Source organism: Trichosurus vulpecula, chromosome 3 (assembly GCF_011100635.1).
Source record: "Trichosurus vulpecula isolate mTriVul1 chromosome 3, mTriVul1.pri, whole genome shotgun sequence".
In the NCBI taxonomy this organism is placed as follows: Eukaryota; Metazoa; Chordata; class Mammalia; order Diprotodontia; family Phalangeridae; genus Trichosurus; species Trichosurus vulpecula.
The window spans coordinates 102599330-102627158 of record NC_050575.1 but is presented as its reverse complement, the minus strand read 5'-3'; the positions used below and the strand labels follow the sequence as shown (position 1 = coordinate 102627158).

The following is a 27829-nucleotide window of genomic DNA, read 5'->3' as shown; positions in this document are numbered from 1 at the left end:
TTCAGTTTGCATTTTTAAAAAAATCTTTTATTTGACAAAAAAAAAAATTCCAACAAGTTATTTACAGTAGCTTTTTTTTCCTCAGTTCAATTGGAGAGCTGTTTCTCTCCCTCACACTTTAGACATAGAATCAAACCCAGACATAGTCCAACTTACCCAACCACAGCTTCCCCCATCATCCCAAGAGATGACTAACAGGGCCCAGCAGCATGACTCCCACCCCCATTGCATAGTGCACTGTGGAAGCCATTCTCCCTCTCCCCTTCCCCAACAATCTTTCTCGGTGGCCCCAGCACTGGAGTTCTGTGATGTTATTTAAACTGAATCCAGGCTTACAGAAATCAGAGCCAAGCTAGAAACTGGGTTTGGGAAAGAGACAAGGAATGTGTCAGTGATGGGAGGGGGAAGTCTGGCTCAAGAAGTAGGAGAAACAGGAGGACTCCATGGGTCTCTTCCCTACCTGCTCCTCAATGTCTCACTCCACTCAGACATCACCCCATCCATCCCATCTCTCTAAGGTACAGTGGGTTGAGAAGTGCTCCCTCCCATCTTCTTCTACTGACATTAATATTATTCATACAAAAGAATACTCAGTCTAAACCTAGGATTAGTGTTTTTTGATACATATAAGCTGGCACCTATTGCTATTTAACATAGTAAACCATGAAATAGCAATATTTAAAAAAAATTAAAATGGGGGGGAAGGGGAAGAAATCAGTAAGACTAACAGTGACCTATTTCAGAGGTGCTCAGTAGGCCAAAGCCCCTGCATCTAGAATTCAGAAGAAAAGGTGCAACACTGATCTGTAACCACTCTACCATATTATAATTTCCAAATTTAACCTCCATCTTCTGCCCAGCCTTCTGCTCCCCAGGTCCCACCGACCTGATCAGCTATAACTACATTGGGGTGTGGGAAAAGCTGACCAAACTGGATTCAAAAGAAAGTATTATGGAGTAGTAACCAGACCAACCACTAGATGACCCAGAATTTTTTTTGGGGGCGGGGGGAGGGATGGGGGTAGGGGAAAGCAACACTTTCCACTTTAGCCCAAGTTTCGAGGACAATGACTACCTTATAAGTCAAGGTATTAAATTTTTTTAAACGAAATTTTTAAAAGTCCCCCATCTCAAGAGATCCTTTATCCCTTCTTGCCAAGAAGTAAGGCTAAACAGTATTCACCAGCTCCGCAGCCCCATGTCATTTGGTTTACTCTAGCTACCTGGTTTCTGTCTTCCAGGTCTTTTACTCTTTTTGTCTCAGCAAAAGACACAGGACATAGGAGCAAAAACACCAAGCCAAACAAACAAAAAGAACACTTAACAAGGTATTTTCTTCAAAAGAAATAAAAAAACCCTCTGGATTTTTTTTTCCTGGACCTGGTTACTGATCCCCCAAGACAGTGTTTTCCCTTCTTTGTTTCTATCTCTGTAGTCTTGCCAGTTCAATAGACCTTCGTCAGTAGAGATGAAAAAAGGGCTGGGGATAGGATAATCCCAGGCCCTGTACACGGTCCTGTTTGGCAGAGTGGATTTAGGGAGAAACTAGGCTGGAGCAGTCAGTAGGGTGCCCAAGGGCAGAACTATGACAAAATGGGAATTCTTAAGAGATAGAAGCATCATATTCCCGGAGCCAGAGGTGCAGGAGATGACCTCAACACATGTCTCAGATTTCTTGGTCCAACTTCTCCCAGCCTGCAGATGACCCCAGTATTGGGAGTAGAGCAGGTGAGAGATAAGAGGAGGCCTGGATCACAGTGTGAAACACCCAAGTGTTCACTGGGAGAACCTGTCTGGGCAGAGAGAGCCATCCCAACAGGTGGCAGAGACCCTGAAAGGTAAAAGAAAGACCCCAAACAACACAATAAACAGAAAAACAAAGAGGAGCAACTGTCTCCTACCAAGTCCTGAAGGCCCTTTCAAGGACTACTTAGTGTTACTGGCTACCAAAGGGAGCTCAGCATGCCACGAAGGAGGGTACAGATCTTTTTTCTGTGACTCAAGCTCAGCTGCTTTCTGTAGAGCCACTTCCACCAGCAACTGGAAGCTGCTAAAGTCATCTCCATAGTGCTCTGGGGGCGTGGGGGGTGGTGTGTTAAATAGTCCACTGGTTGGGCTTCCAGCCTGTGCCCTGGCCAGCAGGGTGAGTGTGCCGCCAGGGCCCGGCAGGGGCTGTGGCTCCCCGTTAACCAAAGAAGGGGGTGGTGGACTTTCATTCTCAGCCCCAGGGCCAGGTAGGTGAGCCCCCACTGGAGATGCAGAAGAAGAGAGTGCAGAGGAGCATACAGACAGGGACAGCACTTTGGAAGGGGCTGGAGTGGACCCTGGTGCCATCAGGGTGGGACTTGAACCCCGTGGCACGGCCACATCAGACGCTTTGCCACCACGGCGGGAAATGGTGTAACGGTTGGGGTCCTTGCCGTCCTTCCTCAGCATATCTGGGAGAAGCCGCCGTCGTGCATTGATGAACCAGTTGCAAATCTGAAATGACGCAAGAAGAATATTACTCAATCATCTAGTCTCATTGAGGGGGGTAAACTAGAGTCTGGAAAAAAGGAAGTAAAGACATGTCATTTTCTTTTTTACTGTACTTTACAGTTTAGAAAGGAAATGAAAATATGAAAAATCAATCAAAAAGTATTCATTGAGGACTAATGGTGCCAGACACTGAATTAGGTTCTGGAGAGACAAAGAAAAATATAACCATTCTTGATCCTTTTGGGACACCCACACACTAACATTATCTCATCTGACACTCATATTAAGTTCACGAGATGGAGGCAGAGAGGTAATACAGTGGATAAAGCACTGGACCTGGAGTAAGGAAGCTGAGTTCAAATCCAGCCTCAAAACACTGTCACCTTAGGCAAGTCATTTAACTGCTGTCTGACTCAGTTTCTTCATCTGTAAAAATGGGAATAATGGCCCCTACCTCTCGGTGGTTGTAAGGATAAAATGAGATAACATTTTTCCATCTGTAACGTGAAGAGGCTGGACTGTGGATAATCTCTAAGGTATGAACTAGCCCCAACATCCTTTTCCTTCCAAATTCAAGAATCTACCCATCAAGACTGAAAAAACTTAAAACCTAGCTGGAAAAATAAGATTTCACCACCTCTTTTCAGAACTGCTTTCCTACTCCTCCCACAACTGTTACCCACTCATTCTTTTAAGGCCCAGTCCATGTGCCTCTTTTCCCACTACTGCAGCCCCTTAATTAAGGTCTGGTCTTCAGTGTTCAAGTGTGTGCACCTGGCCCTTGGGTGAGAGAAAAGCCAGTGAATGCACGTGATGAGAGCCTAAGAGACCATTACAGGTTGCCTCCCAGACCGACAGAATTTCAAGAGAGTTGGAATTTCGGAAAGCAGTTAGTCTGTTATACAAAGAGCTACCTCCTCCAGAACATTCCCCAACAAGTGGTGTTTCAGTCTCTGTCTGAAGGAAGACTTTTAGCAATGGGGACTTGGCTACCTCTTAAAGCAAAACATTCCTATATTTTGGAAAGCTCTAATTGCTAGGAAGTTTTTCCTTGAAGTGACCTGAAAAAACTACCTCCCTACAAGCTTAGTTCCCACCCCTTGCAAGCTTAGTCCTTAATCTCTGGGGACAAGCAAAACAATCCAATGCAACGAGCATTAAGAAGCACCTACTATGTACCAGTGAGTGCTTCTGCAAGCAGCTGGAAAGGCAATACAAAAACAAAACAAAAAACAGTCCCTTTGCATCCTCAAACTGCTTGCGTTTTAGGAACATAACACATTAAATGAAAAAGATTCACAGTCATTTCTGGAGCAGCTGGGGGGCGGCAGCCGTCCTAAAAGACAGAGCTTCTTAATCTTTTTTTTGTATCATGAACCCCTCCTTGCAGTTTGGTGACACTCATGACCTTTCTCAGGGATAAAAAAATTAAATGCAGAAAATAATAGACATAGGATGACAAAAGAAACCAATTACACTTAAATACAGCTGTCAAAATACAGGGAAAAAATTTCATGGACCCCAGGTTAAGAACCTCTGTAAAGGATGTGATATGAGAACTGAACTTTGAAGGAAACTGAGGGTTCTTTGCTAGGAGATAATTAGGAAGTAGTGCATTCTGAGCACAGAGGATAGACAAGCCCAGAGCAAGGCAATCTAATCCCTTTTCCTCAGGACAGCTTTTCATGTATTAAAGACAATGGCCACGGTTCCCTCATGCTTTTCTCCAGGCAAAAGCTCCCCCCCAGGCTTCCTATCACCATCAGCAGATGTTTTTAAGAGCCCCTCTTCTATTCTTCCGAGGCAATTTTCACAAGAGGGCCTAATTTCCAGAAGCTAATTAATTGATTCATTCATTCCCTTAAGAAAAAAGCTGTCCTGTGTCACCCCAAAGTTTGTGTGCAGCCTAGACAAAGGATCCCCACTCCTACTCCCACCCCCACCCCCGGGAAACTTTTTCTTTTTTATATGTTAACAGTTTCTTTCCCAGGGACCTTAACTTTAGGTTTAAAAAAATTGACCAGAGATCCCACAAGCTGATCCGTGCCTCTGTGCCCTCTGTGCCGGACAGGCCACTGGACCCCTTAATAGTTTATAAATGGGGAAACTGAGATCCAGAGAAAAGGAACTGGTCCATGGTTAAGTGGCAAAACTGGTGTCAGAAGCGCTGCATAAGTCTCCTATGTCCCATTTACAGAGGAGATAACCTAAAAGCACAGTTTCATGTTACTTCCCCCTGTCCCAACCTTGGACAGTGGGACAATGCCCACAACTCCCAGGCCTGGGCCCCAAGTTTACCCTCCTTGGCTCCTGATTAAAAAAAAAATGCTGTCCTGGACCCTGACAGCTACTTCCTCTTTCACCTTATCCTTTGCCTCCAAGAATCCTGAGCTGGGCTAAGCTGGGCCTTTCTCCTAGGGCTAGTCAACTCATCTCTTACCCATTTCCATTAGGTTCCAACCTTATTCCCAGATAGTTCTTGTCCTGCTTTTCTCAACTGATGGATTAATTCCCAGATAGTTCTTGTCCTGCTTTTCTCAACTGATGGATTAATTTTCCTAAATCACTGTCCAACCATACCCCTCTCCCTGCTTTAAGAACTTTCTAACCTAATGGTTGTTGAATCTCTTTCAACAAACATACACCGAGGCCTCATACATGGAGTAATCTGTGTTCTGTGGTGGGGAGAATGAGTAAGACAAGGTTCCTGTCTTCAAAATACTGAGTCTAGCATGGAAACTAAATACCAAGTTATTAAATATCTAGTTAAAATGTGTCAGGGGTACAAATACTTACAATGAAAAAAAACCCTACAAGCAAGGACCTTACTTTCTAACTGAGACTGTAAGTACATATATACATACATAAATATACGGATATACCATACAAATAGAAAATCATTAAAAAATAAAGTAGTTAACAACAAGATAGTCTGGGAGAGAGGGGTCTAGCAATAGGGGGAGAAGAAGAAGCTTTATTTGAGCTGTGTCTTCCAGGAAGAGACACATTTTGTGAGGCAGAGGTAAAGGGGATGTGCATTCCAGATGTGGAGAATTGCCAATGCAAAGGCACTGAGACATTACACAGGAGGCCTATGTGTAAGAAACACAGAGAAGGCCACTTTGGCTCAAAGGATTTAGGGAAGGGAGGTAATTGTTAAAGAGGCTGGAAAGTTAGGGTGGGGTCTTGTTCGGCACTTAAATGTAAATTAAGAGCAAGAAGTATCTTTCTTCATATATACATACAAATATATATGTATTTGTAACCCCAGTGCTCAGGACAGTACCAGGTACATCGTGAGGGTTTAAGAAATACATGTTGACTGTCGATGAACCTAACACTCCCACTTAGGAGATGTGAGAGGAACAGTCAGTAAAGGAGATGCTGAAGGAATGCTTGCTCAAACAAACAATAGAAGGACCAGGGTTGAGTTAATAGAACAAAAATCTAGAGGAAAGTATGTATAGAGGGGGAGAAGAGCGGTCATCAATGTAAAATACACAGCAAATAGGTCAAGAAGGACGGAGACTCAGAAAAAGGCCAACAGACTTGGCCACTGGGAGGTGGCTGGGTAACTCTGAGGGGAGAAATCTCAGCTGAGTGAAGCTGGAAACCAAATTGCAAATGATAAGAAATGAAAAAAAGGTTAGGAAGTGAAAGAAGCAAGTGTAGACAGGTTTTTCTGGGAGATTTGCTGAGAAAGGGTGGAAATATAGGAGTATGGCTTGAGGGGATGGTAGGGTCTCATTAAGATTTTTTAAAGATGGGAGAGATTTGGGAATATTTGAAGGTGGTATGGAAGAAACCAGTATACTTAGTAAAAGGCTGAAGATTCAAGAGGTGGGGGAAATGGTTGAGGAAGCAACCTGCTGGAGAAGACTAGAAGGGATGGAATCAAGGTACACATGTAGAAGGGCTGGGGTTGGCCTTGGCCAGGACAGCCGCTGCCTCTTTGTCAGAGACTACAGTAAAGGAAAAAAGAGTAAAGGATGATGCCAAGGTATTTTTATTTTTACTTTTTAAAAAATTCTTTACTTCACAAAAATCAACTAAAAGAAACCCTTCCGTATATACAGGAGACAGCTGTACTTGAAACTATGAATCTTTATTATGTACAGCTTGCTTTTCTTTTTAAATACATAAATGCAACATGTTTCTTTCAAAGTGTCCTGCTTATCTGTGATTCCTTCTGGCATCTTTCTGTTCTCTTCTGTGCATTTCAAAAACATGTTTCAACAACCCTTTTTGGGGGCAACCATATCCTTAAGTTCTTATTTCTCTCCCCACAACCCCTGAGAAAGAAAAAAAACAAAACCTTTTAAACAAATACACATAATTAGTCACACAAAATAAATTCCCACATTGTCTAGATCCAAAACGAAGCCTCATTCTGCAACCTGAATCCATCACCTCCCTGTCAGTAGGTGGCCCCATGTTTTTTTAGTTCTCTGGCTGTTCATTGCAACGATCTAAGACAACAATCCAAGTTGTTTGTCTTTATAATGTTATTACATAAAAAGTTCTCCTGCATTTGGTCATTTCACTCTGTACTGATTCATCCATATCTTCCCATCCTTATGCTAATTTTTAATGATGCAATAATATCCCATTCCATTCATACACCATTTGCTCAGCTATTCTCCAACTGACGGACACTATTTATTTTCTACTTCCTTTGCTATAACAAAGAGGGCTACTATAAATAATTTTGGATATATTGGACCTTTGTATCTTTCTTGGATCTGTTGGGATATAAGCCTACTAGAGATTGATATCACTGGGTCAAAAGGTATGCACAATTTAGTAACTTTTTGAGCATAGTTCCAAATTGCTTTCCAGGATGGCCTAGACCAATTCACAGCTACAACAGTGCATTGGAGTGTTAGTTTTCACGGAGGCCCTCCAGTTGTCATTATACCTTTTTGTTGGCTTTGCCAATCAGATGGATGGGTATGAGGTGTAACCTCAGTTATTTTAATTTGCATTTCTCTCTTAGTGACTGAGCATTTTTTCACATGCTTCACAAGCTTGGATTTCTTCCTTTGAAAACTGTCTGCTCACATCCTTTGACCTTTTATCTATTGGGGACAAGGGAGTTTTAGATGAAGAGAAAAGAGGGAGGCTCATACTGATTGGACTTAATTTTCTTAGTAATGTTGGAGAATGAAGGCAATAGGAAGATTCTTGTTAGGAGCTTAAGGAGGGGAAAGAAAAGGTTTGTAACAGCTTTTGTAGGGTGTGAGGTAGAGATGCAATTAAGGAGGACTATAAGGATTCTTTTGCTAAAATAAGAGGCCAGTTAAAAAGATAGCATGAACTTATAATGTATCCAATGAACATGTGACTTACTCCTGATACGTTCAGTACCCTCTGACTAGGATCAGAGGAGGTTTATGGCAGGAATAATCTAAGGGTGATCAGCAAAAGGACAAAGGAAAAGGGATTTGAGAAAAGAGGGCAGTATGGAGTGGAAATAGTTAATGATAGGGTCCAGACTGGAAAGGGTGAAGAAAACTGAAGTCAGAATGGGGATAGAATGGCCTGAAAATGTTCTGGGGGGGCGGAAGGCCTAGAAAGACCCTGATGAAGGCAATGACTAGGTTCAGGAGGGGTGAGGCATAGGGAGAGATGGAATGATTGGAGGATATGGTGAAATAGTTGGCAAACCAGCCTGTGAGATTCTGCCACCTGCTTTTGTACAGTCTGTGAGCTAAAAATGGCTTTTACATTTTCCCCCCTCAAAATGTAAAAACCAACCATTCTTAGCTTGCTAGCCTTATAAAAACAGGCAGTGGGATTTAGTCTGTAGGTTATAATTTGCTGACCCATGAGACAGAAGAATGTCAAGAGTATCTAAATTGGGTGATGGTGAAATATAGTGTGATCATCTCTATTTGCGTGGATGAGATGGAAATGGAGGAGCTGCTATGAAATTTAGGAAAGACAAGGAATTCAAGCAATTAGGGAATTCAAAAGAACATCAATATGGGTGTTTAAGTCCCCTAACACCATGGCAAGAATTGAGACAATGAGCCAGGTTCTCACCTCCTTGGGAAGAAAAATGGCCAAATGACCTGAGAGCCAATGTGTGTCACCATGTGGGTTGGATATATATATGCGAACCCAGCATGAAGTTTGCAGATGTGCAGATTTATAAAATAAATAATTTCAAAGGAAATAGAGCTGTTCAAAAGTACATTGGACATCCTTAAAAGGGAGTGAGCTACTTGTCAATGGGAGGTCTTCAAGCAGAGGTTGAATTAACCACTTTTTGTAAAAGTTGTGGTATGGATTCCTGCTGATGTATAGGCAAAACAGTATGACCTCTGGCATCACCTGCAAATTTGGAATTCTGTGATTCCAGGATTCTGTATATTACATATATTTTTGTATACGACTCTACTAATAGCAATGGCTCCCATGGCTAGAGGTCTTTGCAGTTTTACAAAGTACTTTCCTAGACTTACGTGAACTAATGCAAAGTGAAGTTAAGCAGAGCCAGGAAAACAATATATACAATGACTACAACTACATGAAAAGAACAACCACCTTCTGTTCGGGGTCCAAAGTTGTACAAAACTGCATATATCATCAGATTTTTTGGATGTGTTGATCAGTTTTTACAGCTTCCCCCTCTTTCTTCCTTATTATATTCCTTGTTACAAAGGATGGCATGATGGAAGTGGGGAGTAAAGGAAGTATAGAATGAAATGACATCAAAACAAGTAATCAATAAAAGTATCTTTTTAAAAAATCTTGAAAACACTGTCTTCATTATAAACCTGTGAGTCAAAAATTATGATAATCATTTTAAAGATGAAGAAACTGAGGCACAGAGGTTAAGGGATTTACAAAGGGTCATGTACCTAGTAAATAATGAGACTTGAATTCAACATTCTACTGCACCCTGGTGCCTATTGAGACTGTAAGCAAGGAACCATGTCCACACATTTGCAAGCCTAGAACAAGGATGAGACTATAAACCAGAATTCTAGGGGTGCAGATGTAGTAGTCCTCAGAGGAAAAAATCTTATCTTTAAGAACATATAGTATATACAGTGATGAACTAGAAAAGACTAATGAACAGAGTATGCAATTTAGAAAATTATATCAACAAATAAGTCTAAAATACTCCCTAAGGAGGAAACCTTGAAAAATCAGGGGAAAAAAACAGATAAATTGGAAACCAAAAAGCCCATAGAAATGATAAGCAAAACTAAAGGCTGTTTTTTTAAAATAGACTAATAAAACTGATAAACCTTTTGCCAAAAAGACTAAAAAGAAGAGAGAGAAAGATCAAACTGCTAAAATTAAAAATGACCAGGGTGAATCCCCCAGGGTAGAGCCTCCCTAGTACACAATTATGGCTTTATTGAATTTAGTTGTAGGAATGTTTTTGCTTGTTTGGCTTCAAGGTTACACAAAAATTGAAGATCACAGAAGAATTTGAGAAGAAAAAAATGCAAACATTCATGAAGAGAGGCCAACTGTGGTCTCTGCCAGTTTCCACTGACAAATGAGGTATGCCATGTACCCATAAGAAACTGAGGGGGAAGCTCTCTGCAGTTCCACTTCTATCAGAGAAACCATCTAATGAACACAGAAGAAATTTGAGGCACAGAGACTGTCCCAGAGTCCAGGTCATAGCCAATGTGGGAATTTGTTTTGCCTGACTGCAGGTTCTTACAAGGGAGATTTCATTTTTTCCTGAATTGGGAAAGGAAGGGGTGGGGGGTGGAGGGGTCCCCTTCTCACCAGAAAAAAAGAACCAGAGGAATCACAGATTAACAGGCCAGCTTTGAAAGTTTTTTACTTTTAACTTTTACTTTTAAAAAGGTCAGCAGATCTGGTTAAGGCCTCTGCGTATTGCCAAAATAATTTCTTTAGGCCATCCTCAATCCCTTTGTGCTGAAAAATGCCCTCTTGTCTCAGGCTGGAGGAAAGTTATAGGATTATTGGGTTCAGCAACAGACAAAACTTAATGGATTATCATGGCCAACTTCAACATTCTGTAGATCAGGAAACTGGGGCCCAGAGAAGATGAGACACACAGTGAATTGGGGCAGAGCAAGGACTTGGAGCTCAGTTCTCCTAAACCTGGAAAAATACCTCGGGAATCTGTAACCCCCAAAGCATGGATCACATGATTTGGAGCTAGATGGCAAAGAATAAAAAGTACAAAAAAAAAACTTTCAAAAAGATAGATTACTTGGTGGATAATGGAACACTAGTAGTTTTTTTTTTTAAATTGGTGGATAATGGAACACTAGTAGTTTTTTTTTTTAAATTGGGATATTAGGGTACCCCAAATTGGCAAGGATCACAATCACAGGGACAAACCATGCCTAGAATGAACTGTCCTGAATATCCATATACATTGACCAGAAGGAATCAGACAGGCAGGACAGCTTTGACTTTTTACATAGTCAAAAAGAAAAGCAAGCTCTACATAACATTCATAATTTCACATAAAACCTTCTCATTCTGTTCTACAATGCATATTTTATTTCATGATTGATAAGTTCAACAAATAAGAAAATATAGGTTCTTGTTTCCTTCAAAAATTCTGCTCAAACATCATCTATGTGAAGACTTTCCAAATAATCCCTTCCACCTCTACCAAAAAAAAATTATCTTTTATTCTTTACATATATCTTCTCCAAAAGAATATAAGCCTTTTGAGGGCAGAACTGTTAATTTGTCTTGGTCTCACCAGGGCCTAGCGCAGTGCCTGGCACAGAGTAGATTGCTTAATAAATACTAATTGATTGTAATTGATTGTTAATTGATCCAGTGACAACGTAACTAGGCATATCTCTCTCTCTCTCTCTCTCTCACACACACGCACACACACTCTCTCTCTCCAAGGAGGTCAAAGACAGAAAGGAAAGGAAAATATATACACATACATATACATACAATATATATACCTATTTCTGTAAATATATATATATTTTTTTAAAAACTGTATTTAGAGCAGTACTTTTTACAATGGCAAGGAAGTGGGTACCCTATGCAAAAAGTCCCTAAATAGGACACACCTTTAATTCAGTGATACCACTGGGTACCACCAAAAGGATGGAACAACAAAGGGAAGGGCCATATCGATAAAAATATCAGGCAGCTAGGTGGCGCAGGAGATAGCACACTGGGCCTGAAGCCAGGAAGACCTGAGTTCAAATTTAACCTCAGACATTTGCTACCTGTGTGACCCTGGGCAAGTCACTTAACTCTGCCCTTAGTTCCTCATCTGTAAAATGAGCTGGAGAAGGAATGGCAAATCACTTCAGTATCTTTGCCAAGAAAACCCCAAATACGTTCATGAAGAGTCAGACATAGACTGGAAACAATTGAACACCCCTGAATAAAAATATCTCACCAACAATCTTTGATAGTAAAAAGCTGAAAAATATATGCCCATCAATCTGAAACATTTGTGTGTCATAACAAAAGATAAAAGATGAATTCAGAGGAACGTGGAAATATTCCTTTATACTTTATAGAGTGACTAAACAATGTAAAGAAAAGCAAACTTTGGAAGACTTAAGAACTCTCATCAAGGCAATGACAACCCCCAATGACAAAGCATGTTACCCATATCCCAAAGTAAGATGTGACATAGAACAAAATCTCCACTTTCAGACACTGTACATACATTTTGTTTTGTTTGACAGGCCTCGTTTAATACAAGGGAGGTTTGGGGGGTTACTTTTTGTTTATAATTCAAGAGTGGGCTTTATGGGAAAGAGTGTAATTATTTTTTTTTTTTACACAGAAGAAAACACAAGTTTGGAGGGGTACAAAAATGAGCCAAACAGCTTTGAGACTAATATACTGAAATTTGTTGCATGCTTTGTATTAAAAAAAAATGTGGCCAGCTGTTCCTAGTAGCTATTTCATATGCAATCTCCTTTTCTGTTTTTAAAAAAAAAAATGCAGAAATGCTTATATTAATTGGTTTTTGTTAAGTAAAAAAACTTAAAAATTATTTTTAAAATTGAGTACTTATTGATTAGGGAATGGTTGAATAAATTGTGGTATATGACTATAATGGGACGTGTATTACTGTGCCTGCCAATATAAGAAAAATAGATCAAACCATGGAGGGTTTATTTTAGAAGTGGACAAAATAATAATAATATTTGTCTTTGAGAACAAAAGGTCAAGAATTCAAAGAAACTAATTAAAAAAAAAAAGAACGGGAAGGAAAGGAAGTAGAATCTAGTATTACCAGATTTCAAGCTAGACTAATAAAAGTTATCAGATGAATTATTTGGTTCTAGTTAAAAAAAAATAGAAAAATTGAACAAAAGTTTAACAATGGAAAACTATACAAATAAGACTCAGAAGCAAGTGAATATGACAATCTAGTGTTCAATTCACCCAAAGACATCAACTCCAGAGGTAAAGGACTTCCATTCAATATAAGCTACTGGGAAAACTGGAAAACAGTCTGGCAGAAATTGGGGTTAGTCCAACATGTTACAATGAATACTACAATAACGGATATAAGATCTTGATGTGAAAAGGTGACAGCATAAAAAAGATAGTAGGAGATACCTTACAAAATTTAAAGCTCATGAGAAAATTAACTAAACATAGAATAGAGGTGATTAAAGATAAAATGGACAAAAGAAAAGTTTTTGCATGAATGAAATCAATGCTGTTAGAATTAGAAGAAAAGTAGTTACTTGGGGAGAAATCTTTACAACACACATCTCTAATAAAATTCCAATATCCAGGATATCTAAGGAATTGAAGACCAAGAGCCATTTCTCAACAGATTACTATTTGGATAAAAGATATTAACAGGCAGTCTTCAAAAGAAATTTGAGCTATCAAATACTAATAAAGAGAAACAAAGATTCAAACAAGTCTGAGATTCCATAAAACACCTATCAGACTGACAAAAGATGATACATGTTAGAGGGGCCATGAAAAAAAACCAAGGACACTTGATGCTCCATTAGTGGAGCTGTGAATTAAACCAATGGTTCTGGGAAATAATTTGGAATTATATACTCAAAAAGTTAACTAAACAGTACAGATCCTTTGACTCACCAATATCAATCCCTAGTAGGTATATAACCTAAGAAGGTCAGATAGAAGGCAAGGTCCCATATATTAAAAAAATATATATATATTTGTGGTGCAAAGGGTTAATACTGTTATCCCTTCAGGAGGTAGAAAGACATACTCTTTCATGGAAAAATGGCAGTTTGCCACTGGCAGGCCCAGGACATGTTAAAAAGCAAACATGTCAACTTTGGGGAGATCTTATATGTAAGAAACAGCCTCAAAGAGCGTGGTACTGTGCAATGTGGAGAAAGTCAGTTATGAGCTAAGAATCTATTACTTTTTTGTTTTTCCCCTTGTAACTCTGGGGAAAAGGACAAAAGGGATTTTTTCCACACCCTCCCCTGACCATGATGATCCAGAAAGTCAAAGACAGTCACTAAGCTGCAGAAACGAGAATGAGAAAAGACACTGGGACCCTGTAGTTGTAGTGAGAGAGGCATGAGTTGCCATAGTCATGTTTCCCTTACATGTACCTTACCAGAAGTATCGTCTGGGTACGCACCCCTTCTTCCCAATGACCTCTGGTTTATCAGGAGTTTTCTGAGGCTACTGTTGTCACTATGTCAAAGCCTTTGCTTTGAGCTATTTGTGTCTGCTGGTAAAGAAGCTCAATGTAATGGTAGGACTCAGTAACTAGAAGTTTTAGGATCCTGGACTCGCACGAGAACCTTGAACTCAGAATTACAGTTACCTCCTGGGAACCCAACCTACAAGTGTGCAAGCTGAGGAATAGTCCACAGAGGGTACAACATATTTATAACAGCAGCTAACTGGAAACAGTCAGGTGGTTCATCAAATAGCGAATGGTTGAACAAAATTATGACATACACTGGAATATTACAATAAAAAAATCAATATGAAGAATTCAACGAAACTTGAGAAGACTTATGCATAAGGAAATAAAGCAGAATGATTTACACTATGGCTATAATCTTGAAAATGAATACAACACTGAAAGGCTTCAAAAGTCTAATCAATATAGTGACCCATCATGACTTCAAAGTAATGCTGGTTAAGCATGCTTCTCTCACATGAAAGGTGGGAGATATGAGTGTGGAATAAGCCATACATTTCAGACGTCAAGGCCCAAAGGTCCTTAGGGTGTACCAGTACTGAAGGGCAGGGAGAAGGGAAGGTCAGTGTGATAAGTTTGCTCTGCTTGATTACTTGTTCCAATAAAAGAACTCCATGAGGATTAGAAAGTGACAATGAGATTAAAAAAAAATCCACCTTGGTTATAATCCTGTTTCTGTCACTAAGTGATTCTGAACAAATCCCTTTCTAGGCCTCAGGAAAGGCAGCAAGGTAGAATGAAAAGAGCCCAGCTTTTGGAGTCCAAGGCTCATAGTTTGAATCTTGGCTCCACTCTGGGCCTCGGTTTCCTTTTATGACAAATGACAGGCTTGACAGGCTCTGATTCCCTTCCACATCCATGATCTATGTTCTACAGTCTCATTTAAATATTCTTTGATTGACTGGGATTAGCCTAGATCTCTCTTCTGTTTCTCTAGTACAGACCTAGACACCTCCTGCCTCCTCATCCCAGTTCTCAAATTCCAACAGAGTCCACATGACCTTGTGTCTGATCTTCATCTCAAAAACATCATCACAGCATCCTCAGACAAGTCAATAACTTCTTGGGTGTCTTTGTCAGGTTTATCCCCTACTCATAAAACCCTAAATGGTTCCCTACTAGCTACTGAATAAAATACAAGCACTTCCTCCAAATCACAGCATTTAAATTCCTACATATTCTACATCTGAACTATTTTCCAAATGTTTTCCCTTTTCCAATCACATATTCTTATGTCGGAATCAAAACAGACTACCTTGCCCGTTTTTTAACTGTCTTCACATCGTCTTTAGTCTCCCATGCCAAAAATGGACATTTCTCCACTTTGCCCATCCACACTTGAAATCCTTCCTGGCCCAACTCAGAAGCCACCCCCAAATGAAGCCTTCTCTGAATACCCTGAGACAAGTGCTCTTTGGAAAAGTCCTTGAATTTGGAGTCGGGGAACCACAGGTTTGAATACCAGCTCTGTTACTACCTGTGTGACCTTGGGGAGACACATAAGCTCCATGGTTCTCACTTCCCTCATTCCTAAAATAAGGGGCTTGATAGAACAATGTAAATGAAAAGCTGGCTAAAAGGAAGTTGGAAGAAACAATTAAGGACCTGAAGAAGAAATAACTATCTTCCTCCTTCCTCTCAGAACACAGAATATATTTTACACATTATCAGGCACCATCTCTCTATTGGTCGTTTCTGGTTATTTTTCTTTGTCGCAGGGCAGGGGATCCAGCTGTAGTTCTGGTGGGGTAGCAAATGATGTAAAGAAATAAGAAAATTGTTTAGATCAGTGGTGTCACCACTTACATATGGATTCCTGACCAAGACACAGACTTAGAAAAATCATATATTAACATTATCTATGTTCTATTATATTTTTATTTGGTCAAATATTTCTCAATGACATTTTAATCTAGGTAGACACTAACTGGCATATTTGACACCTCTGGTCCATATGATCTCCTATTTTAGTACTTAAGAGCCTCAAATTTTTACAGACCTTGTGCCTGGGCCCTTTGTACCCAGCCCAGTGAATTCTCCCTTATATCAGGGTTATGGGTGTACTTGTCCTCCTTCCTTTCTTCCTTTTAGTTTTTAAGCTCTTAAGAGCTTTTCATACCTGCCTTCAAAACCCACAGCACTAAGCAGAGGACCCAGCCCACTCTAAGTGCTTAATAAATATTGGCTGCAACAAAATTAATGATGTATGCAGGGAAATGGTGAGAAGCTGATACACAATAAAGAACTTGGTACTGAGTTTTCTAAAAGTTTATATTATTTTCCTTAAAAGGAAATTGATTATATGGCAAGACCTGGGCTTTATTCAAGGCATTTCTCCTACACTTTGTTATATTTTTAGGTTTACAATTAAAAAGAATATTTTTTCCCAGAAAATGGATGGTGGTTGAATTGAGTTATTGAACAATTGACCATCCAGTGCCAAGGAAAGCCACCAAACTAAATAGAAATGAATTAATTCTGGTGTAGTTAAAGCTATTTGGTTATTTCTGCCTCCTTTCAGCTCCTCCCCCTCCAATTCTTTTTCCTAAAGCTGAGATCCTGTTACTCCCTAGTTAAAACTGGCCGCCCCTTATCAAAACTATCCACCCCAGCCTTTCAAGGCCTCCACAATCTGGACCCTCCCTCATACTCCTACTCCACTTTCACTGGCAGCCTAAATTCCTCACTGCCGCCCAAACATCCTGCACTTTCCTGCCCCTTTTTCTATATACCAGCTAACCCTTCTTCCACTTATTAGCAGTGTGACTGCTGACTTAACCTGACTTTGAATAAATAATACTAATTTTCTACAAAGAAGGAGTAAGGAAGGAGTTTTAAGCACAATACAAAGGTAAACAAATTTGAGCTATTATAATCATCATCATTACCCAAGCTGAATTTCTCCCACTCTTCATCTACCCACTTCCTCCCACCCCACAGAGTTTCCAATGCTTCACTAGGAAATTCACCAACCCTACATCTCAAACAGGCAGCATAGCACAGTGTGCCTCGGATTTGGGAGTCAGGATGACTGGAATGCAAATCCTGCCTCAGATGCATACAAGCTATGTTAATTAACTCTGGACAAGTCACTGAATCTCTCTCTCTCAGCCTCCATTTCTTCACCTGGAGAAAGGGATAATGACAGCCCTTAGAGGCAGCTAGGTGGTATAGAGGACAGAGCACTGTATTGGCAATTAAGGTAGGACTTTTTTTACAATTTTCTTTTTTAGAATGCTAAAGTAATCAAGTGCCTTTGATTAAGTCTAGCTAGGTGTTAAGCTCCTGGCCCACACCCTTTTGCTGATTAAGTGTGAAGCCTTCAGGCCCCAAGAAGGGTATATAAACTCAGAGGTTAGCATTTTGTTTGGGGTTCTCACTCACCAGAAGAGTGTCCTGTGATTTGACCAGACAAGACTGGGTAGCTGCTGGAGCTCCGGGCTTTGAAAACCCAGATGTTGGTGCCTCTCTCTGGTAACTGTTGTGATTTGGTCAGACAGATAAGAGGCCTGTCTGTTGATCTCTGTGTGTTATTTGCTCTGTTTATATAATGTATGTTTGTAATTTGTTTGTATTTCCTCTGAAGTTCAGGATGCTGGCTTTTCCTCCTGAACTAAGTGAATGATATATGTATGTTTGATTAAAGTGAGATTATAAACCCCTTAAAATTGCTCTCCTTAGAAAAGCAGATCAAAGAACCTGTGCTGGCAGCCCTTCTGTGTGCTGGTGTTGTTGGTCTTACACTCCCCACAGCAGCTGCTAGCAACGTGGTTGTTACAAGCACTGGGCCTAGAGTTAGGAAGACTCATCTTCCTAAGTTTAAATCAGGCTTCGTACACTTAGTAGCTGTGTGTCCTTGGGCAAGTCACTTAACCCTGTTTGCCTCAGTTTCTTCATCTGTAAAATGAGCTGGAGAAGGAAATAGCAAACCACTCCAGCATTTTTGCCAGGAAAACAACAAATAGGGTCATGAGAGTCAGGACACTGTATGGGACAGAATTTTTAAATAATAGGAGAGACATCTTTAGGAGAAACAAAGTAAATTTATTCTACAAACCTTGCAAGATTTGGGCACACCTCCATAATGGAGGAGGCAAGGTAAAAGGGAACCTGTCCTAATTTATACTCTTAATGAAAAAGATTCCCACCCACCTCTATCCCTTCTCATCATTGGCTGGGAGGTGGGCTTGCAGTCTAGGCTCGAAAACTACACAGAGGACCAAGGTTGATCGGTCCATTCAGGTTTTTCCCTATCAGAACTCAACTGCCTGGGTGGTATCTGAAAGTCTAGGAGAAGAAATGGGGTGGGGGGAGGACAGGAGAGACCTTCCTAGAGCAAAGAACAAATAGCTCACAGGAAGTTCATTATCTTCTAACATTTTGGGGGGTGGGAGGGCACGACCACAGTTCCAGGCCCTGACCTTCCAAAATCACAAAGCCAAATCCCAAAACCTCTCCATTAGACATACCCTGTGAAGTCTTCACAATTATCCATCCCCTTCAACACGACTGAAAATAACTGAACAAAAAAAAAAATAATGGCACCTCCCTTACAGGGTTATTGTAAGGATCAAATGAAATACTATGTCAAGTCAAATCAATAAGCACTTATTAGGCACCTACAGCAAGGCACTGTTTTTGTAAACTTTATAGAGCAATATGTTATCTCTTAGTATTATCTTTTACTGTACTACTGAATACTGAATGGGTATTTATTTCTTCCACATGCTTACTGGTTTTCTGGGAGCCTTTCCCCTACTCACCAAAATAAGCAAAAAATGAGCAACAGGGTTGGGCTCCAGGTAGGCTAGTTAATTGGCAGACTGACTTGCTAATGAGTAACAAACTTCAGTAGAGCACAGTAAAGTCAAAAAGGTGACCCGAGGGCCCATTAGAGAGTAACTGAGCTCGCTCCACCCAGGAGATCTAAAGAAACAACACTCATGACTCAGTTCCCTGCTCAGACCTTTCCCTCCCTATGCTAGACCTCCAGTAACTCCTCACTAGCTCTAGTTTCCAATGCTTTAATTATTTCCACTGCTCTTTGAACCCTTTCCAAGTTCTCCAACAGCTCTTTCAAATTAAGTAGCCAAAAACTACCTTGCTGCAGTAGCAGAACTATGGCACAGCTGAAATAAGTTTGGAGTCAGAAAACCTGGGTTCCATTCCTGGCTGGGGCTCACTATCTGTTTAAACCCTAGGGGCAAGTCACAATCCTCTTTGACCTCAACAGTAAAATCCAGAGGCGGAGACTAAATGAGCTCTAAGTCTTAATGTCTCCTAACCAAGTCCTATAGTCCTGGGACCATGGGGTCCTCCTGCCCTTCCTTAGTGTGATACAGGGGAAAGGACACTGACCCTGCTCTCCTGCCTCAGATACTTACCTTATGTATCCTTGGTCAAGTTAAACTCCCTGAGCTTCAGTTTCTTTCTCTGTACATAATGAGAAAGCCGCTGAGGTCACTTCCATCTCTACATCTAAGATCTTTATTAAATGTCTACAGAGACATAGCGGATAGAGACCTGAAGACAGGCGTTTAGTTCTAGCTCAGTGATCCTGGGCAGTCACCAAACCTCTTGGTGCCCTAGGCAACTCTCTAATCCAGAGCACATTAACCTGGACACCTTTGGCAGTCTGGTGAAGCCTAGGGACCCCTCAGAAGGTTTTCAAATGCATAAAATGAAGCATACAGAATCACAAAGGAAACCAACTACATTGAAATAGTTACTTGATATATATTTTAAAAAACACTGCAGTGGGTCACTATATCCAATTACTTGCCTTTTCAATGAGGTGGAGTGGGGAAGGAGGAAAGGAGAGAATTTTGAACTCAAAGTTTTAAAAATGAATGTTAAAATTGTTTTTACATGTAACTGGGGAAAAATAAAATACTAGATAAATTTTTAAAAAACCAGAATATAGATAATTTTTTTTTAAAAACTATTGGTTCCTGGACTCTAGGTTAGGAGTGCCAGCTCCAAGATTAAGTTTACAGAGGAGGTGCTGACCTGAATTAGTAGGGAGCATTCCCTATACCAATAAAATCACAGGTCCAGGCTCTGTCCCCTAAAGGATTTGCAAAGCCTGTGTTTTGTACAAGACATAGATAAGACATAGTCAGGAGATAAAATACACAAAGATACCAATCATGTTAAGTAAATGTTGCATGATACATATATTAGTGAGGTCCAAGTAAAGTGCTCTTATAATCTGAAGTTGTCAAGAAGTGGAAGTGGGGAGGGAAATTAGCAAAGGAAGTCTTCCTGAAGAAGGTAGCATTTGAATTAGACTAGAGAAGGAAGATATGGAAAGCAAAGGAAGTATCAGGAGCCAAGGCATGGAGGTAGAGAAAACTGTCCTGTCCAGGGTATGGAGTACAATACAGCTTGTTTTATATGGCACCTAATCATGTGCCAGGAGCTGTGCTAAGTGTTTTGCAAACATTATCTCATATCAGATGCTAAGATTTAGAACTCAGATATCATCTGATCCACTTCCTACATTTTACTGATGGAAGGAACAAAGTCTATGTAAGATGAAGATTAGCATGGCTACCCAGAAACCCACAAAAGAAAAAAAAAAAGTGAATGAGCAATGCATATTGCCCAAAGTATGAGTGACAAGCAGCTGAGGGAATTGAATAATCCAATGAGCTGGTCCATGCCTACACAGATCCTTTAGAGTTACTGCACAGAAAACAGACTACACCCAGAATTAAACAGAAAGAACAACAAGGAGGCATTTGGACAACAGCACAGGTGTTTACGACCCCAAGCTGCTCCCTAACACATAAGGCCATTAAAAAACCCCACACTAATATTCTCTCAGTGGTGAGGCAGCTAGATGGTGGGGTGGCCAGAGTGCCAGGCTTGGAGTCAGGAAGACTCATCTTCCTGAGTTCAAACCTACCACGGACACTCCAGTATCTCCACCAAGAAAACCCCAAATGGGGTCAAGAAGAGTAGGACTAAAAAACAACAAAAAATTGTCAGTGCTCAGAACATCATAATCCCTGAGGACTGAGATTACAGGTGATCCAAGGGGCAATGGAAACACATATAGTGGTTCTGAGTAGGCAGCAGTACGCATTTGTCGAGGAGTGTGTCTCATTCAATAAACATTTATTATATGCCAGCTACCAGTGCTAAGCAACAGGGATGCAAAGAGGCAAAAGACAGGCCCTGCCCTTAAGGATTTTACTTATCTGCAAATTCCCTGTATCAAAGAAATCAGAAATCCAATCCCTATGCCTCTATGACTTAGACTAGCACTGGCTTCTCCAGTGGTCCTGATCTATATCTCACTACTGGACCCAGATGGCTCCAGAGGAGAAAGTAAAGCTGGTGACTTTGCAAAGCCCTCTCTCACTTAAATCACCTTCCTGATATCATGGTCCTCTTCGAGAAATGAAGGACAAACAATAACAACTAGACGGCCACTGAGGTCTCCTCCAACCCCATGACCTTGGAGAGATGATCCAAGAGTGTAGTATAATAAACAACGATGGTTTTACAGTTAGGCGGGACCTGGGTTCAAATCCCACCTCCAACACACTTACTTGGGTGTTAACCTCCCCTCCCTTAAACTTTTGAATGTCAGTTTTTTTGCCTGTTAAATGAGGATGACAGAAGATAAAGGTCACAAAGATAGTAAAGGTAAGGCTCCAAACCAAATCTTCCAACTTCATTTGTTTTGTTTTTTGGAGGGGGGAAGGCAGGGCAGCAGGGGTTAAGTGACTTGCCCAAGGTCACACAGCTAGTAAGTGTGTCAAGTGTCTAAGGTCACATTTGAACTCAGGTCCTCCTGACTCCAGGGCCAGTGCTCTAGTAACTGCACCACCTAGCTGCCCCCAAATCCTCCAACTTTAAATCCTGTGTCATTTCTACTATAAAATGTTGCCTCTTTTGGCATTCAAAGCCATCCACAAACTGACCAAAATCTACCTAAGATGGATAGCTTTGAAAGACTTAAGAATTCTTATCAAGGCAATGACCAACCACATTTCCAGAGGACTGATGATGAAGCATCCTGCCCACCTCCTGACACAGAGCTGATGAGACTTAAAATGCAGAATGAGATATAATTTATTGGCCAATATATGAATTAGTTTTGTTTACTGCCTATATTTATTACAAGTTCTTTGCTATTCAAGGGAGGTGGGGAGTGAAAAAACATTTGCTCATTGCAAAAAAAAAAAAAAATTTTTAATTTTTTTCTAGTCCCCCCTCAATACCATCCCTACATGAACTCTCTGAGCCAAACTGTTGGCATCACTGTCTCCTGGGGCTTTCCTATCTACCTCTGCTAACACCTTAGAATGGTATCCTCTCTGTATCCTTGGCTAGTGCAACCCCATGAGACCCAGAAGACATTTCTCCCCACCAAAATCCTTGGCACTGTCATATAGTTCAACATCGGAAACAAACATGGTTTTATCAATGGAAATAACATTAAAGAAGATACATTGCTTCCTGCCTTTTAACTCTACCCTAAGGACCAATGGAAAGAACAGTGCCTTTCCAGCTGGAAGACCTGGGCTCTGGCCACACCTCAATCACTGGTTGTGGGACCTAGGGAATGTCATTTAACTTCTATGGGCCTCAGTTTCTTCAATTCTGAATTTAAGGGATTAGATTTAGATGGCAGTCCAATGCCCCTTCTCGATATTTATTAAATCTCTGATGCTGGGACCAGAAGGTCTTTCCATCTACTTTGCAGCTGAAATTTTCTAGTATGTGTTGTCTTCCCCCTATCTAAATGAGAGGTCTTTTGAGACCAAGGATTACCTAATTTTTCAGTTTGTATGCCCAGTGTTTAGCATACAATAAGTGCTTAATAAATGCTTTCCATTCCTTCATTCTTGGTATAAAAGAATTCTAGTCTTGGAGTCTGGAAGATCAGGGTTCAAATCTACCTTGGGATATCTGCTAGCTGAGAAACTCTGGGTGAGCCATTCATGAAATCTGTGGGCTTCAGTTTCTCTATCTGTAAAATGGGGGTGATACCTGTGGTACCTATCTCACAGGGTCATTAAGTGGATGAAAGGAGCTTGTGTATATAAAGTGTTTTGCAGGCCTTATAGTCAAATGTGAGTTATCATGACATATCAAGGCCTGGTTTATTTCCTTCCCCATCCAGAAAGCCTTCCTACTACTATTCTAGCTCATTTTACGTCCTTTAAACTACATCACAGACTAACTCTTGGCTGTTTCTGAAGTAAGGAAGGGAAGGATGTCACCAAGTTCAGCCAACTGAACATAATGGCTGTGGGATGAAAAACTTTTTCCCGTCTTTGCCCCAAAGGAGACTGCTCCACTAATGTAGGGCTGGTGGAGTTGTGAATTAATTCAGCCGTTGTGGAAATAAGAAACTGGCTAAAATGTCCACACCCTTCCAACCCAGAGATGTAATTCACAAGCATGTTCTGCACATACGTCAATGATAAAAAGAAAGGTCCTGCGTAACACCAAAATATTTATAGCTGCAATTTTTGTAGCAGCGAAAAACTGGAAACAAAGTAGATGCCCATCAACTGAGATGGCCACTGAGGTCTCTTGCAATTCTCAAATCCTAGGATCCTGTGACGTTAGGAATCATAGAACAGGCAGTGTGTGGTATGAGGGATAGCACTGGAAATGGAGTATGTAGAGACCCAGGTTTGAACCTCCTTTTCTGAAACTCACTAGTTACAGGACCACCTCTGGCAAAGTCACTTCAATTCTCCCAAGTTTCAAATTACTGCATATGAATGTAATGGAATTTTACTGTGGTGTTTAAAAAAAGATAGAAAGAACCTTTAACCCATCCAAGTGAAATGAGGAGCAGAACCAGGAAAACAATATACAGAACAAGGTAAATAGAAAGAAACAAAATAATAAAAACTAAACACTTTGAGATTGCAATGACCAAGCTCAACCCCAAAGGGAAGAAAACCTGGGAAACAAAATAAACATTACAATAGAAATGTAAATTGAAAGAACAAGGATAAATCAATCAAAACCAGATAAAGCAAAATTGTAATGAATTAGCTTGGCCCTAAAGGAGAACTAGAAAGCTGCCTGCCCCTCCCTTCTTTTCAGAGGTGAGGACCATGGCCATAGAATACTGTAGATGCTGTCAGATATGGCAGATGTTATTTGGTTTTGCTGTGAGACTTTTTACCATTGCCCCCTTCCTTTTTTATTCTTGATAACAAAGGATGACTTGTACCATAGAGGGAGGGATAGACTCAGTTATTAAGGTGACATAAGAACAGTATCATTAACACATTTTCAAAATTTTTAACAAAACAAAATTTTGCCCTCAAATTCCCTCTCCTTAGTTTTATGCCTGTAGCTGGAGGTATCAAGGACTCCCTTATCATTGCACCACATTTCAAAAAAAAATACTACTCAAGAAGCCGTAGGTTCAAATACAATCTCTGACTCTACCTACGTGACCACGGACAAGTCAATGGCCTCAGTGTGCTCAGCTGTAAAAGGAGGGAGCTGGACTAGGTGGCTTTTGTTCCAGCTCTACATGTAGGATTCTAAGATCTCATCCTATGAACAAGTAACTCTCAAAGGAAGAAATTCGAGCTATCAACAATCATTTTAAGAACCTCCACACCACAAATAACAAGAGAAATATAAACGAAAACAATTCTGAGTTTCTCATACCTACTAGATTAGCAAACATGACAAAAAAGGAAAATGACAATTATTGGAGAGGCTTTGGGAAACCTGAGTACATTAGTGTACTATTGGTGGAGTGGTGACTTTAACCTGCCATTCTAGAAAACAGATACTAAAACTAGGAACTCCCTTTGACCAAGTAATACCACAATTAGTCCAATATATCCCAAAGAGATTAAGGAATGAAGGAAAAGTCCCTACATACAGAAATACTTATGGTTTCTTTACTTCTTGTCCTAAAGAACTAGAAACTAAGGGGTGGCCATCAATTGGGGGATGACTGGACAAATTATTGTACGTAAATATCATGGAAATATTATCTCCATAGAAATAAACAAAATAGATGGTTTCAGAGAAACTTGGGAAGATTTGTATGAACTGATTCAGAGTGAAGTGAGTAGAACCAGAAGAATTTATACGATGATAACACTGTAAAGACAAAAAACTTTAAAAGACTTAAAAACTCTGATCAATGCAATAACCAACTGCAATTCGAGAGATCAATTAAAAAAAAAGCATGCTACCCACCACCTGAAAGAGAGGTGATAGACTCAAAGTGCAGGATGAAGATACATCTTTACAGTATGGGGATTTGTTTTGCTTGACTATACATATTTGTTACAAAGATGTTTTTGTTTTTTCCACCCAATTTTTGACAGGTAGAGGAGAAATTAGGGTTTCAAAATGTAAGAAATGGGAGGAGGAGTTTTGTTTCCACAGAAGTAAAGGTGTGCTTCCCTGCCCTCCCCCACCCCAGCTTTAGCAGAGACCAGGCTTCAAGGTCAGTCAGGTGAGAGGTCAGAGGCTTGTACTCATGTGCATACTTTTTGAGAAGGCAGTCTGGGGGATTAGAGAGGCCAAACCCACTTGAACCTGTTCAAGCTTATCTAGGGTCTGGTCTTGGTCAAGAATCCAGGCCTACTGATTTGCATCATTTGCATATGTTAAAGAGGGAAAGTAGGGGAAGTAAAAGAATATAGTTTAATCCTAAACTAAGACAAGGAAAATCTAATTAACTTCACTTTTGCTTCTGTATCCTTATTACCCTATTTATATAAACTGTATAACCTAGGAAAACTATGTAAAAAACAAAGATTGTAAACTAACCATGACTTTAGCAGGAGTGGAGGGAATGGTTACCCTTGCTCCTGCAGCTGTATCAGTGTGAGTGTTCCCGCGAGCACTGCACCGGCTCTCCCTTCCTCTGCCCACTCTGGTCCTGAATTCTTTGGGTGTGAATGGGCAAATCACATGGATTTTCCTAAGGTCAAGTGAAGGGAAGCAACAGGCAGCAGAAGCTCGCCAGGCTTACTCCTGGATCTTGTCTTGGGGTGTCCTGTGATCCCCACTGCGGTGTTAAGAGGGCTACCACTCTGAATTCCCTTGGGGAACCTTGTGGTCTGCACGGCCTTCTTCAGGGGACATCACATAGGACTTCTGGCCCTGTCTCAGGAGCCTTGTGATCTTACTGCCATCCTAAGGGGCCATCACTTGGGTCTTCCTTAGGGTCTGACCCCTAGGAGGCCCTGTGATCCCCACAGATTAAGGGATGGCTACCACTTGGTCTTCCTCTGGGAGTCCTGTGGTCTGTACAGCCTTCCCTAGCGATTATCATAGGGTTCTTCTTCAGGACTTTGGCCCTGCCTAGGAAGTCCAGTGATCCCCAAAACCACGTTTCTCACAAAAATAATAATAAAAATGATAATAGTCATTGAGAGACTTTTTTAAATGACTAGAAGAAAAATAGAAGAGTAACCAAAAGGAAACATAGACAAGCAGGAGACTTTAGAAAGTTAAATGTTGAATTTTTTACAGACTTGAAAAATAAGCTGTGATATAAAGATTTGCAGTTTTATGTATAATCTTTCTTCCTGTTCTACTCTGTATATTGAAATTCCAATATTAGAGTTAAAAATAAAATAATGAAGTTTAAAAAATACACATACTTCTACATTCTATTGGCACTTGCTAAGAAAATCTCTAGACTGCTAAAAAATGGACAAAGGGCCCTATCCACAAAGGAGATACACAGTTCTCACATTAGCTCCCAAGGATGACCCTTTTTCCAAGGCTCCCATCTCCAACCATGGAATCCCTAGTAACTAAAAGCTCTCTTCTTACTCCTTCAAGAGTTCCTGAAATGGAGTCCCTTCTCTGATGGCTAATAATTTCCAGACTCTTTGAACTATGGGGAAATGCACTTCAGCATATGAAAACACTGATGTTCACAATCCCACCCTGAATTCAATACTTGCATTGATATGGGCACTCCCTCAATGCACATATCATAGCTTCAACCTCCACCCCCAACCCTCTTTTCATGAATTGACTAGGACCAACCCTACAGTTAGAAGCCTCTGGCAACAGAGAAGTGGGACAAAGTGGGCCATACAAAATCAAGACCTTTCCCGCTTAGTAAGAACTTCACATTCTTAAGTTCCTCAACATAGTCTTGGGACCCAAAGGTCACTTCTCTGACATATATGGCATTACAGGAAGACTTTAAGCTTTGCTATATAATGAGACCCCTTTTAGCAAAACTAAAAAGCAGAAAAACAGAAACATCCCACTCCCAGAAATTTTTAAAAGTTAACAGAAGGAACCTTAGATATTTAGTCTTGCTGCCTCATGTGAAAAGACCTACAGGGGAAGTTTCCAAGTCATAAAGTGAGTTAATGAAAAAGCTTTGACTCTTGACTGTCATGTAGTCCGGGGCTGTCTACACTGGACCCTGCTCCCACTAGTACGATCCCCTCTGTGCCGAGCCCCCCCCCCCCCCCCCACCACCTACCTGTAGTACTGACAGGCTTGTCTGCCCAGAAAGGCTCAGCTTTTCCTGTTCTGAGGGGTAGGCATTGAAGCGGTGTTCATACAGCCAGTCTCTGAGAATCTTCACGGATTCCTTTGGGAGGTTCCCTCTCCTCTTCCTCTTGCCTGCCTGAGTTAGATCCAGGGAGGTCAGCCCTTCATCCTCACCTAGGTCACTGTCTGACATGCTTGGGCTGTCCAGGGTTCGTACAGGAG

At 40.7% G+C, this 27829-nt stretch overlaps 1 protein-coding gene across 1 annotated transcript; it reads right to left on the bottom strand.

Annotated features, from left to right (window-relative positions):
* Positions 1–2: 2 nt before the first annotated feature.
* TGIF2 (TGFB induced factor homeobox 2) lies at positions 3–27829 on the bottom strand. Its single transcript, XM_036751867.1, has 2 exons — positions 27597–27829; positions 3–2481 (listed from the first exon to the last, which is right to left on the bottom strand). Exons 1-2 carry the CDS (start codon positions 27798–27800, stop codon positions 1927–1929), a joined length of 759 nt encoding a protein of 252 aa, XP_036607762.1. The 5' UTR covers positions 27801–27829; the 3' UTR covers positions 3–1926.